General features: G+C 40.2%; 1 protein-coding gene across 1 annotated transcript in view; it reads left to right on the top strand.

Annotated features, from left to right (window-relative positions):
* ap1m3 (adaptor related protein complex 1 subunit mu 3) overlaps positions 1–15412 on the top strand; it is a 29483-nt gene that overhangs the window by 3662 nt on the left and 10409 nt on the right. The window contains exons 2-6 of the mRNA XM_056379101.1: positions 3353–3509; positions 4238–4305; positions 5336–5466; positions 10940–11087; positions 12858–12984. Of these exons, the coding sequence (XP_056235076.1) occupies positions 3353–3509; positions 4238–4305; positions 5336–5466; positions 10940–11087; positions 12858–12984 (631 nt within the window). The remainder of the gene's footprint in view (positions 1–3352; positions 3510–4237; positions 4306–5335; positions 5467–10939; positions 11088–12857; positions 12985–15412) is intronic.

Here is a 15412-nt window from a genome sequence, read left to right as displayed (position 1 = left end):
TTACTGGATATACTATGCTATCTGATATTTTCCTTTTTAATCTTGAGTTTAACTGACACGTGTTCGAACTGTCACAACACGACAATGATGTGTTGACTCTTTAATGTCCTTGAGGTGAATCATCCAGTTCTCAGCTGCAGAGTTGGCTGACTGAAGTGACTCTCAGAAACAAGTGGCAAAGGAAACTCACATCAGTAGACTGACAATGGGAGATTGGAGGGAGCAGAATGGGAAATAGAGCTGTTAAAAATCTGGTCGATGTATGGTCTGATTTCATCCCAGGTGAATGACTGGAAAACAGTGAGATAATGTTCCTTGATGATTCATTTATATGATGTCTTAAGCAGAAAAGAACTGTTCTATACAAATAATTTCTGCAAAGTCAAAGGTTTCAGGAATGTGCATGTGACTGTTTAGTGCTAGCAATGGATATATTGGTGGCATTACATTAGAGGCACTAATGTGCAGTCGTAGTATTTAGCTATTTAACCCTTTGCAATGCTCTTTAGGCCCTGGTTAAGGGCGGTGTGGTATGTGAATGAGTGCTTTGTTTTTTGGACCAGATGTCCATTTTATAAAGGCTTGCAACTAGAGCTGTTCTGATACTGATCGTATCGGAAATGCCCCCGAAACTAAAAATTCAGTATAGGGTATCGGTTAGTATGCAAGTCTACGCACCGATCAGATACCATGTCATTTATTATTAAACTTTAAATTTCACAACCAGATAACACGGCAGTTGCCCCTGGAGGCGTTATGTTTTTGGGCTGTTCGTCCCTGCGTCTGTCCGTCCGTCTGCCCCATTCTCCTGAACACAATATCTCATAACGTCTTGTGGGAGCTTCATCAAATTTGGTACAAACGTTCATCTGGACTCAAAGATGAACAGATTAGATTTTGGTTGGTCAAAGGTCAAAGGTCACTGTGACCTCACAAAACACATTTTTGACCGCATATTAATACACTGCAACTGGACTGGTTGGCGAAGGCATACAATGGTCAGGCAGTAATTCTAGTTTTAAGACAATGTCGTCATATTTCTTATTTTGTCGACCGACAGTTTAAAGCCTAAAGATATTCAGTTTCCACTGATACAAAACAAAGAAAAGCAGATAGTCGTCACTTCTGAGAAGCTTGAATCAGCAGATATTTGGATTTTTTCCTTGATAAGTGGCTTGAAAAATAATTTGATTATCATAATTGTTGATGACCAGTTTTCCGTTGCTTGACTAATTTCAGTTTCCGTTTCAGCACTAATTTCAAACCAACATGAACCCTGTGCTTGTTGATGAAATACACTATGATTGTAGATCCATCGATATTTATCATGTATGTATGTACTGTATGCTGCATTAATAAGTACTGCTCAAGTAAATCTGCCGATCTCGTCCTGTTTGTGTCCTGAAGGCGGATCTGTGGAGAAGCTGCCACTGAAATTCTTTCTGATGGGATAACCAGGAACAATAATGGCAGAAACAGAGGATATATTTACTGTCATCTATCTATCAAAGTTTAGCTTCACAACTACGGAGTGAATCTCTGGACATTTCTACAGGGACCTTCAGTACTGCAGCTCTTTTTGATACAAAGATTTGTCTAAACCTCATTCTGTGTCTCTGGTGACCTCTGAACTCCTGGCTCTATGGTGTCTGTCTCCTCTCATAGAAGCTGAGCAGTGGCCTGTTCATATCCTCTTTTCTCTCCCAGATTACTTTACGTTCCTGGAATTTCCCTTTTTTTATTTCTTATTTCCTCCTGCCTTTGTTGCATCTGCTCCTGTGTGACCCCTGCGCAACACAGTCCTCTATTAAAGAAGGGGGGGGGACTTTGTGAGTGAGTGAGTGTGTGTGTGTGTGTGTGTGTGTGAGCGAGAGATCTAGATCCCTCAAGCGTAGAAGCTTTGATCTCTTTCTTCACTTCACTGTGTGTGTCCGGACTCTAGCAAGACTGCTGACTCATCTTGTTATGTGTGTGTGTGTGTGTGTGTGTGTGTGTGTGTGTGTGTGTGCGTGTGTGTGTGTGTTTCCTTTAAAATAAGGGGGTGTGGTGGTTTCTGGGGGCTGAGGCTAATCTTGTCATTTCTGTGAACAACACTGTAGGCTGATTGGAAATGTTACAGCAGTCGCACTTGCGACTCACAATTTGATACGGCATCAAAATAGTTTGAAAATACATTTAATTGTGCAATTGTGTGATGTGAACATGAATGTTTCTGCCCATTCTGACAAAGTAAGTGTTTATTTTGTCATAAGTTCAAAGTCTTATGTGTCTTGTGTAAGTTGAGTTCTGGGTCATCTTTTTTTTGTTGTTTGGATCTGTATTGTTCCTTTTCGGTGCTGTGTATTATTTTCAGTGCGTTCACAATGGAGTGTTTAGCAAATGTCAGAATGTCTTAGATTAAAATCTGCACCCAGCAGTTTGTTTTGATAGTCCACTAAACAAAAGGCAGGAATATCAGGTTATCTGGTGACAGTATATAATATGTGGTCATGAGGCCCTACTTTTCGTGTCCACACCCACCTTTTATTGCAAACAGGTTCTCGCTCTTGTGAAGAAGGTGAGTCAAGTCAAGAATGTATGAACAAAATTTCATAGAAGGATGTTTCAGTCAGTCAGAACCAAAGTGGCAGACCACGCTGCTATATGGCTAAAAATAACAGCACCTGCTCTGTTTGCTTGGAGACACTGAACAAAATATCTCCTGGAATGGACTGAAAGCCACACATGGATGTTTTTAACAGTGTAGGAGTGAATTTAATTTTTTATAGACACCCCAGTTTGTATAATGTCCTCGGATAACAATAAAACCCCCCAAAAAACCTTTTGGGCTTTTTGCCTTTATTCTGCCGTTGAACACAAAGGGAAAGATAAGCAGCAAACATCCTTGGCCAGGACTGAACTGCAGATGTTGCAGTTACATGGTATGTGCTTTCAGACCACCATGGTTCAGGGTCAACACATGTCTTCTAACTTTCAAGCAGCATTTGTGTTTATGAAGTTTGCGCACCTTTGTTTGCTGTAATTTCAAATCTTCTGAGTGTTTGGTAAAGTCTGCATAAGCTCTGTGTGTGCGTGTTGAGAACCTGGTCATTCATCATTCATTAACAGATATTCAAGTTGGAAACACAGTTTGCACATTTCCTCAGTGGATGAACTTGTAAAGGGGTATTACGTGCATCCAGGAGGTTGAGGGTTGTAGCCAGCTGGCGGTTCTTGAAGCGTCTTTAAGGTTGAGTGCTCAGGCTTGGTATTTCAGCCAAAAACTATAAATATTTTACGTCTGGGTAGTGGCTCCATAATAGTGTCCTCTACCATTTTTTTTTATATTTTGTTCTTTCTGTTATGCATCCAGGTGCTGATCTGCCGTAACTACATGGGGAACATGGACATGAACGAGATTGACCACTTCATGCCCATCCTGATGAAGAGGGAAGAAGAGGCTGAGATGACGCCGCTGGTCAGCCATGGCTCTGCGCACTTCATGTGGATCAAACACAGCAACCTTTACTGTATCCGTTTTGAGTTCATGTCTGATTAATGTGCTTTGTTGTATCTGTTGCGAAGGGGCCTTTGCTGTAGTAAACAGAATTTGAATGTAATCATCTGTTTGAATTCACCACTTTACTGTAGTATCGTTTCCGAGAGTGAGTATCTAGAGTGTCACAACCTTCCCGTCTGTCGTGGGTGTTCATTATCATATCTGTAGAGAAATGAATAAATATGCAGAGACTTACAGCCTCTAATACATTTACCTGAACGGCTTCTTTCCTGAGCTGCCTGCAGAGCCATAGGAAGCCTCTGAGCTTCTGTCTTATCACGTCATGTATCACAGCCAGTTGAAAAATTGAACACAGAATCACTGTGATGTGTTATGCCCTGTATCTGCTCCTTTTTTCATGGTGAGATTGGGCAGTCAAACTTCCTTGCACATTATTAATTCAGCATGATATTGCAGTTGTGAGTAAGTGGTATTCCCACTGCACTGCATTAGACAACTGAGCTCTTTTTACCTCCCTGTGGCCATGTTCTCAATTGCTTGAGAGTGTGATGCATTCGGGTAACTTTTTTTTATTTCATTGCATTCATCTCACAACCACCCTCAGTATCTAAAAGATATTCACCACATGTCTGTATCTCGTCTGCTTCTGATTTACATCGATGTGCATGTTCTTCAGCTCGAATTCTTTGCCTGTCATTTTGTAAATGTGCAGTTGTTTCTTAACAGTCTTTTCTTCAGTGGTGGCGATGACCAAGAAGAATGCCAACGCTGCTCTCGTGTACTCCTTTCTTTATAAAATTATCCAGGTGTGTCTGTTTTTCTGAGACATGAGTCCAAATCCTTCCTGGGAAACACACTCCTATGCTTATTAAATATGGCATATATATATTTATAAGCATATTAAATATGCTTATAAAAACAGATGTCACAATACTACATTACGTTATGTGCTGGACTACTTTTTGGTTGATTTGACTCCTGCGGTCACTGTGAGTTGCCAAACCAAGAAATTAACTGGCTTGCAAATAGTTTTTTTACACGTTAATTTGTGAGCCTTAGCGGCACTGGGAGATGTTTTCGTGGCTACCTTTGGACAAAACCAGGTTGGCTGTTCCCCCCACTTTCTAGTCTTTATGCTAAAATATGCTAAGCTAAACTAAGCTATGCGGCTGGTGGCTGTAGCTTCATATTAACCGCACACGTATTGGAGTCCAGTCAATTGTCTCATCTATCTTATGGCACAAGAGTAATTAAGTACATTTCCCAAAATGTCAAACTACTTTTATAACCTTTAACCCCGAGAAGGGAAAAGTTGTAAAGTTATAATGCAGCCCTCTGCAGTTTGTGTTGAAATGTGTTGATGACCAAGCCAACCTGATTCTACTTCTATTAGTGAGGATCTGTATCATGTTGGCTGAAATAAGGCTCTTCTATAGCAACAACAATGCACGATAAACTGTTCAGATATAAAAAGTAATGGAAAAAGCGAGGCCTTTCACCAAGTTTTTTCATGTTCTTTTTTTATTTTTTATTTTATTTTATTCATTATTTTATTATTTTGTTCATGTTTATTTTAACTCAGCAGTGAGTCAACGGGTAATCAACAGGTTTAAACTGTTAATGGTTAATTAAAGAAATGCACCTTCCCATGGCTTTCTGAATTGATTCATGAATACAGCCAACAGAGGGTAGAGATTTACTCTGCCAACCTACGATACACTATACAAAAAAAACATGAAAATACAGCCAAATAAATGGCATGTAATAAACCTTATTTTATCATTTAATGTACAGTACTGTATATCCCAAACTAAGGATTCCTGTTTCTACGTGCAGGTGTTTAAGGAGTACTTTAAGGAGCTCGAGGAGGAGAGCATCCGCGACAACTTTGTGACAGTGTACGAGTTGATGGACGAAGTGATGGACTTCGGCTTCCCTCAGACAACTGACAGCAAGATCCTACAAGAGTAAGACAATTATTACTCAATCTATGATAGTAGATGCAATAAAATTCTACTAGTCCGATTATGTGTAGAAACTTAATATCTCGGCACAGGTTGGATCTTAGATACGAGTGAAGGAACTTCAAAGTGAAGCAGTCGTTTTAGATCTGGTTTTCCTAAAGGTTGCGCCATGAGAACTTGACAAAAGTTGAATCAGTTCTGTGTGTGGACACCGTGTTCTGGCATGTAAGGGGAGGACTAATCAGGCTGGTGAAGGGATAATGGTATAAGGTTAAAGTTTCAAACTCTCAAAGACCATAATTTCTGCACTCCAGTCTGATTTTAATGCAGCCACATTAGCTCAAATGGTACCTGCATCATCCATCAGGGAACAAAATGTGACAGTTTTTCAGTGAGATAATAGCTTCATATTTTATAATGTAAGTGACCAGCAGGAGAGAGGGAATAAGAGCACATTATGATTCTGTTTGAAGTGTTATGGGCCTATTTGTTTTTGTTTTTTTTTTGTTTTTTTTTCTTTCATTCAAGTACAGCTCGTGACTAAAGCTATAATGAATGGTGCAGCGTTTTTCAGTGAGTGAAATGAACTGAGACAACTACTATTCTTGGGCTCCACAAGTGTTTTGTGTTCTCGGTGTACATGGGGTTGTTTTGCTTTTTGGCTCCTTTGAGAGGCATTTGTTTTTCAGGAAATAGATCAGCATTCACTCGATAGCAAGCCTGCAACACCACAGTAACATGATCAGCTCTGTCTTTGATTAACAGTTAACTGTATATTTGAAATATTGCATATTTGGTATTATTGTTTACTCCTTATTGTTTCACATGTAATTGGGCTTTTCTTGCTAATGTGTGATTGATGTTTAATTTTCTGTGCTGTTCGTGCACCAGGGCTTGGCTGAGATTTTGTGCGTGTGTGTGTATGTGTGTGTGTGTTTTTCTGTACAGTATGTGTGTTTGGGGTCTGAATAGGACTGATAATTACCAGGCTCCTATTGGCACTCAAACACAATGACACCATCAGCTGGACACACTCGAGACTCTCAGACAGAAAAGCCCTGCTCTTCACTTCTCCAAGGAGACACACAAAAGTGTTGTCTCACTGTTGTGCACACCCACACACACACACACACACACACACACACACACACTAACACACACACACACACACACACACATTCACTGTGTCTGCAAGCTGTTCCAGTTCTCTGACATTTTCATGCCCTGGCCACCACAAAAACACTCTTACATTTCTCTTACATTATACTACCTACCTGGTGAGACTATCAATGTGTGAACGTGTGTGGATGTGTGTGAACATGTGTGTGTGTGTGTGTGTGTGTGTGTGTGTGTGTGTGTGTGTGTGTGTGTGTGTGTGTGTGTGTGTGTGTGTGTGTGTGTATGCCTGAGTCTGTGTGGGTGGATGCAAGAGACTGGGAAAGTGCGACTGTGAGGATGCATATGCATGTGAAGGTGTTCATGTGTGTGTCGTCTTATAAACCTTCATATGTGTGTGTGTGTGTGTGTGTGTCTGTGTGTATGTGTGTGTGTGTGTGTGTGTTTGTTATGATTGCTATTGTTATGCTAATCTGCCAGTTTGCTGCCAACCCAGCTTCCATATCGTTTCATTAGCATTTCTGAGGAGAATCAGGGCAAAACAGAACAAACAGCACGGCAACAAAACAACCCAACGTCGACCCCAAGCCCACTTGTCACCGCCTTTCATCTCTCAGCACTTTCAGACTTTGCTATGTGTCAACATGCATCCTAGACCCTCTAGGTGGGAGGAACTGGGACGGAAAACGAGGGAGAAAAATTTTACCTCAATCTGTCAGTCAATCTAAATCTTGTTTATTGAGCACTTTTTGTGGCTGACATTAAATGGGAAATGTACAGTTGAACTGAAAAAAAGACGTTTCTATTAGTGTTTGCTTTGTTTTGTGTTTCTTCAGTAGTCTTTGATTTGGCCTCATGGTTCATGACTCGGACAGTAACTCAAAGAAGTCGTTCGCAGTGACGAACCCATGCTTTTATCTCTTCTCAGCTTGGCTATTGTAATGCACTTTACTCAGGGTTCAGCCAGGGCTCCCTCCACCATCTCCGTTTGGTTCAAGATGCTGCTGCCAGGCTTATTACCAGGACAGAGATGCATGATCACATCACCTCTGTCCTTACCTCTCTACATTGGCTCCCTGATAAATTTAGAGTTGATTTAAAATTTTACTGCCTGCCTGTAAGGCCTTTGCTCCCATATACCGTTCTGATTTATTCACCTGGTTTTGCTCATAATAATAAGAAATCCCTTCTTAAAAGTTTTCTTTGTGAAAGTATTTGGAAATGTTTGACACCGGATGTTGTTAATACTTAATACTTATTTATTGTTTAACATCTTTGGTGATTTTGTTTTTAATGCACTTTGTAATATTGTTAGGAAAAGTGCTATATAAATACAGTTTATTATCATTATTCTTACAGAGAGATAGCACCTGATTCTGCAGTTCCCCTCAGCTTTATGGAAGCTTATAATGGGTTTCAGATCATTGTTTAACTGTTCGCTTAGTAACTTCCCTTTTTTTCCACTTCTGCCATTCTCAAAGTGTTCGGCCTTGGCAGGCAACTGTTTTCAGAGATAAAGCTCTAAAAACCGATCGCACAGATTATCTGCCCAGCACCAAACAACAGACACACACAGGTAGCAACTAGTGGAGCATTTAGCAGCTAAAACCAGATATTTCCCTCAGGGACTGGTAGAGAGCAAAACAGAGCTAAAAGAGAGTGAATATTGGACTTACGTTCACCAAGTGGCCAGAAACACAACTCTAAATGAATGATAATGCTGCTCCACGACTGCTGGATGTAAAAACAAGCAACTGTTTCCTAACAAGTTTGGCTTCCAGAAGCTCAGTGCCATCTGGTAAGGAATCTGGAGCAAGTTGGACACATTATTAGTACCCACACTATTTGACCTCTACATAACTGTGTGCAGCCCATCTCTAAATTAGAAAACTGCAAATTAGAAATACACACATGATTCCAGTTGTTGTATTTAGTCAAAGGAAGGGCCTCATATACACACACAGGACATCATGCAGGATGGTCATAATAATCTGGAGCACAGTTTCATTGAAAAATAAGTAATAACATTGAACTGTGCCCTTGTCTGCATCAACACAGTTTCAGTGGCTGTGTCACTGCACCCATCTTGTTGTAGGCAGATGTTTTTGGGCTGCAGGATTTTCTAAACAGATACAGCCACACACAAAAAAAAAATGTAATTGTAGGTCATGGAAATGGTGTCATTGTTGTTGCTACTGCACCTTTTCCTCTTTTCTGTGAAAGAGGAACTTGAGGACAACACATTCATGTGGAACAGTGGGTCAGTATGTCACTGACTCTGGGGAAAATACCCAGACCTGGGGAGGAGAAGACAAGGTGAGGGACGACTGAAAACAGGAAAGGAGACAAGGGGGAGAGGAGGGCTCAGAGGACCTGAACACAAAGGGCGGAGATGAGAAATTACTTCAGAGATAGTGCAGGTTGGACGCGAATCCTCTTATTTGTGTTAGCTGTATAAAATATTTAAATTTGAACAATCGACAGAGTTTAACTTAAGCAGATCGAAGGCACCTGACGACGCGACATCTGTATCATGTACTCGTGTGATTGTTAAACCCCAACCTCCACAGCTGGTTCAAATGCACGTTAATAGCACCAATTTGTTTGTAACTAAGAGTCTTGAAATGCCCGTCTAGCTCACTGTACAAATAAGTCATTTGTAGGGAAATGACTTATGGCTGTTTTTAGCGATGAGTCTGCTTTCTGTTTCACTGTGTGTCTCAGACTCTCCACACACATGCAGTGTAGAAGAGGAGAGAGAGGTTGACAGCTTTTCATGTTAATTGCAATAAAAACTGTTCATGCAGTGTTATAAATCCCTTTGAAGCCATAGATGGACATACGTTGACCCTAAGCGTCGGAAAGTCAGGCCAGAATATTCCATGAAGCTGTCAGCCTGAGGGAAACACTGATCAAAGAACAAAGCTGAGATTGAAATATCTATATAAAGACAAAAATACAAAAAATTGTAGATCCAAAACTGGAATAACTGTTTCAGACATGATATTCCAGGGGAAACGGATTGGGTTTTGCAGTTGCTCTGCAGGAGAAATGAGGCCAGTGAGAAATAAACAGTGATGGGGGGCAGGTGTTTGGGTAAAAACAGGCGCGGTCACATGTTGTTTGTCTAAGTACAGCTCCCTTCTATTCTCATGACAAGTCATTATGTCTCCCTGGACAAAGTCGGAGAGGACTGGTAAAATAAACCAGCTCTGCGGCTTGTGCACCAAGAAACTAGGAGACAACCCAGTGCACAGTTACTGGATAGATCAATGGATGAATCAACAGTGATGTATAAATAGATTAAATAGATTTGTGTTTTCCACAGTCAAGGCTTGATCTAATTAAGTGGAGAGCAGGGCAAGTTAATGAATCTAATGATATTTTTTTTTTTTTTTTAAAGCTGCAACACCAATATTTTTATATTAACAATGGATCAAATGACTCTGTGTAATGTGAGTTTAGCTTATAGTGATAAACCCAGAGAGAGTCTTCAGCAGACTCTGCAGTTCCTCCAAGCTTTAAGGAGTGCTTGTTAGTCTACTGTCCACTACCTGCCCAGACTGTCACAGACAACATTAACAGCTAGCTGGTGAACTTAGTGGAGCACATTGTAGCTGAAGAACAGAGCTGAAAAGACTAGACTTAAATGGCCAGAAACACACCTCCAAACACAGTCGAAGAAGATTTTCCACCATCAAATGAATGAATAAATAAATAGATTAGATAAGTATAGGTTTAAATTCTTGCAAAATCGAAGCATATTAAAGTTGCTCCGGCATCTCCGGGTGTCCCAAAAAGCCTTTTGAGCCACTCGATGCAGGTGTTTCATTTACAAAAGCAATAGCATACTTGACAGTGCGGTATCATGTAAACAAATGCATGTAAGCCACATTATTATCTGGGCTGGAGTCACAATGGGTTCATGTCAATCTTCATTTTCTAATTACATCCATGAATAATCTTCATACAACACAAGCTCCTTTAATTTATTCACTCTAGAGTAACTAATTTAGTTTAAGTCATGAGGTGTGATTAATACAAAGTATTAAAAAAAAAGCACATTCCTCTAGAGAGATTGGGCTCATGTTGCTGCTAACGCATCCTGTTTGTTGCCATTTCCCATTTAGATTTCTTTTAGTAAGAGCTTTGTTGACGACACTTAAACAATGTTACTCCTCTCTGCAGATGTTCAAAGGCGACTGAGAAATTAAATTATAATTTAACACATGCAGCAGCAGCACTTTCTGCTGCTGCTGCTGCATGTGTTTTCAGGTCTTCCGCTGAGCACAGTTACACACTGAATTTGGAAACAGTTTGACCCCCGTTGAAACATCTCTCTGCCTTTTGTCTCTTTCAGATATATCACCCAGCAGGGTCATAAATTAGAGGTCGGGGCTCCTCGACCTCCTGCCACCGTCACCAACGCAGTGTCTTGGCGGTCGGAGGGCATCAAGTACAGGAAGAACGAAGTTTTCATGGACGTCATTGAGTCCGTAAATCTACTGGTGAGGAGAAAAAGTTGACAAAGTCAGAGATTTTAGATTTTTTTCGTCGCTTTAATTTGTATTACATTTATCATTGCTGATCATCTTATACATAGTTTAAATTTGCTGAGGATATTAGTAGAAAGCTTGTATAGTATCAGTCAGCTTCCATTTAAAAATGAAGTTTTTATGGCCCAGTTGCCATGCTGTTGGGAATTAGTACAAATAATGTAGTGTGTCTGTGAATGCTTGTCTCTAGTCTCAACCTCAGATTCAATTGTGCAGCTCAGTGAAGTAGATGTTGTGCAGAGCTGCACGTTGGATCACAGGGGTGCACCATACTGTAGAAAGTAGCTGCAGCGCCTCTTTTATCAAAAGCATTACATGGATATCGTTCATCACTCAGTGAACAGGAAAGCGGCCAACACTTTTGGATATTTGACGTTAAATAAATTATTCCCAACACCAGTAAGATCTGTTATTACGCTGCTATTCGCCAATATTCTACATATCGTGCAGCCCCAGTAAAAACTGCAGAATGAGGCAGTTTATTCACTCGATGATCAGTGATGAATTGTGAGGAAATTACACATCCAAGGACTAAAGATTTGTTCTGTGATGCCTGGATGGCGCAGATTAACAGCTCAAACAGGTCATGTTAAGAAATTTCACAGCATTAGTTGTTCATTCTTTATCCATTATTATCCGGCTTTTATACCCCACTGATGGATTTTCTTGAGCAGTTGTGTTTGAAATAGAAGTGTTTGTGTGTGGTGAGGCTAAATGGTTGTGTCGGTGCTAAAATCGTCTCTGTCAAAACCCTGACATGTTTTGACTCCTCCAAATACTTTTCCTCTTTCCTTGAATTGAATTTCTAAGGAAGTGGTTTCTAATAGCAACAATCATCCATTCTCTTTCGGTGTAGCATGTCGTAGTAATTACATTTCTTCATTGTGTACAGTGATGAGTAACTTACCAGTGTATTTCAAAGGTTAGTCAGTAAACTCAGCAGATAAATTACATTATAGGATACATCAGGTTTTTGTCTTGTCCGTCTTGTGACTTTCCGATAGCGACTCACTGTAGCCTCCAATCTGCCCTGAAGACATAGCACTGCTCAGATGACGTATTATAACCTCTTGTATTATGAAGACAACGATGGCTCCTGTCAAGCGACAGCCATCACCAAGTAACCACGTTCGTCGGCAGAGAAAACGTACAAATAGCCCCTTTGAGGAGCGTAGACAAGGACTCCTGCAGCAAAAGAAACAGAGCACATTTGTATACATGAACGTGCTGCATCTTTCAATGCTACAATGAAGAGGAATGACTTTCCTCTCAAATTTCTTTTCTTTGAAGCAACACCTCATGGACAATCAACATTATACTGCTGGTTTTTATGAGTCAGGGGGAAACTGATAAGATGTATACGGTTAACCACTGTCAGAGCACTGCAGCTTCAACTTCCTTTTTTGTGATTAGGGACTTTTAAAAATGTTTCAGAGCGTTTTCGTCTTCTTACTCACCAGTGTCACACTGCTTACATTTCTCACACTGCTTGCTGAGAGTCTTTCAGTCTTGTCCCTCAGTCTGTTTATGTCTGCTGAAAGATTGTTCTAGGTGTCAGTCGGTTTGTTTATGCCTGTGATTCTATCCTACTGCTGATCTCTGTAGTATCATTATTGAAATAAAGCAACTTAAAGTGCACAGTTGACTAGATCTGACTGTAAAGCTGATATCATAGCCATGAAAAGATATTTAATAGTGATCACAATGCTCTTCTTCCTGTAGGTGAGCGCCAACGGCAGCGTCCTGCGCAGTGAAATAGTGGGCACCATTAAGCTCAAAGTGGTCCTGTCGGGGATGCCTGAACTCAGACTGGGACTCAATGACAAAGTGCTGTTTGAAATCACAGGCAGTAAGTAACAGTGAGTCCGTCTCAGTGCCTACAGGTTTCACGTGTGGCAAAGCATTTATGAGGAAGCAAAACAATCATATCGAAAGTGGACTTCACCTGAATTTCACCAGAAATCAGAGAAGTCAGCGTGTACACTTACATCTGAAAATACTTTGAGCTGCGTGTGTTGACAAAATCTCATTTTGACTTTAATTGTTATTTTGAACTGTTGTTAGCGTGTTTTTGTCTGACTGTATTTCACCCCCACAGCTCTGTCAGATTAGCCCCTTCATCTACAGACGCTCACCCACTCTCATGTTGTTTAGCGCTATAGCTAAAGTAGTTTTTATACGATATCCTGGAATTACTGATGTTTGGGCTTTCTCTCTCTCTCTTTTTTTTTGACCTTAGTTGCAACTATTTTGCTCGACAAAATAATTGTGCTGCCTGATCAGCAGTAAATACATCAAATCTGCTCATGAGGAAGCATTATTTTATAAAAATCCAGTGGCATCAGGTTACAGGTCATAAATTCAACATGTGATCTTTTGTACCTTATATAAATTTTGTTTAAAAATGATTTGCAAATATGCTTCTAGTTGATGGTTGAACACTTTCCTTCTCGCTCACTATTCACCGTGAGCTCACCCTGACTCTTCCACCTTCACCTCCTCTCTCCATCTTAACCCCTCACTCTCTCAATCCCACACTCAGCTTAGCTTTCATCCTCCTTCATCTTCCTTTTTCCTCTCCTTCTACTTTCCCAATTTTTCCAATAACGTCTCCCGCTGCTACATCTCCCCGTGCATATCCTTGTGCCTTCTCCTCCTCCTCCACCTCCTCCTCTCCCCCTTTTCCGCCCTTTCCCTTTCTACATTTCTTCCCCCCCTACGGCTCTTTACTGAAGGGGAAAGGCTCCATCACTGTCTAGTCTCTTTGCCTCTGAGTTAATCCTCACCCCGGGCTACAGCCCTGCAGATGAAAGGTGAGGGTCTGTGAATATCCTGTATATGCAGCCCACAATTCCCCCGCTGTGTGTTGCAGTCTGGGAAATAACATATCCTCAGAAATAATGATCACAAATAATGATCAAACAAACACGCAGACAGATACAGAAACACCCACGCTCACGCTGAATATTGATACAAATATTAAAATGTGTTTTGCACTCTAAGCTTCAGCCGTTCCACTTTTTACATATCATTTCCCAGTCATTTGGTGATTAACATATTTGCATGATGTGCACTTTTTATCACAGCTGGATGCAGCTGAAACGAATTAGTATAAATCATGAAACACTGCCCTCTGCTGGCAGAAATCCAGAACTATCACTTTACAGAACTGAAATTAATGTCATACAAGTTACATTTATATTATTTACTAACTGAAAACTAGTACATTGAATTACATAACCTGTAAAAGGTTCTATCTGAACTTTCTGGTCATTTAGCGTCTACAGCTGCCTGAGAATAATCACAATTACTTCTCAGTGATGTTGTCTGTTTGAATCTTGTTATTGTCAGTTTTTGATTTTGGGGGAGTTTTATGTTTTTTTCTCAAAAAATAAAATAGTTCTGAGCCTGTATGAGGACAGTATGAGCTCACTTCTTGCTGTTAAGGCTGCAACTATTTTCATTATCAGTTAATCTGCTGATTATTTTCTCAGCTCCTCATCTTGTTCATATAATGATACAGACTAAACGAAAAAAAAGACCCAAAGTGACATCTTCAGATTACTTGTTTTGTTTAAAGGGTCTCTTTCATGATGAAGTGGAATTAAATTAGTAAGCGAGAACAGCATTTCTGAGAAGAAAAGAGAAACTTAGAGCATGATATGACTCTGTTGTGCTGATGGAATAAATGCTGTGGAAATGTTCAGTTCAGTTCAGTTCAATTTCATTTTGGTCCTTATTGATATTTATACATAGTAAATACACATAGAAATAAAATATGTCAATATTGGCCGAAAAGGTGTAGGCTGAAGCTGGAGCTTATCACGCCTACATAACGTTACGTAACACGGCAACCCTCTCACTACTAGCCAATATATAATGTATACATTACAGCCCACTGAATTAATCAAGACAACAGGTAAACATGGAGAAAGGTGGGTTTCTATCAACAGCAACTTAAAATAGGAGCAGATCATAAAACACGGAGGCAAACATAGAGATTTTCTGTTGATAATCATGTAAAACAAAGAGCAGCAGTAAATCTTCACAACTGAGAGGATAGAACCAAGAAATGTTTGACCTCTTTGCTTGAAAGATGACTTAATTAATCTGCCACAATTTGATAGTTGATTAGTTGTTTACCTATGGAGTGGATAATCCACTTTTAGCTCTGCTGGCTACATACTCTCTGCCTCTGACCTCCAAGTGCTAAGAAATGTTAATTGAATTGTCCCTGAGGCCACACAAAGCTCTTGTAAGGCAGAAACATTCACCAA

This window comes from Seriola aureovittata, chromosome 6 (assembly GCF_021018895.1).
Source record: "Seriola aureovittata isolate HTS-2021-v1 ecotype China chromosome 6, ASM2101889v1, whole genome shotgun sequence".
Taxonomy (NCBI): domain Eukaryota; kingdom Metazoa; phylum Chordata; class Actinopteri; order Carangiformes; family Carangidae; genus Seriola; species Seriola aureovittata.
This window is presented reverse-complemented; position numbering and strand designations above follow the sequence as displayed.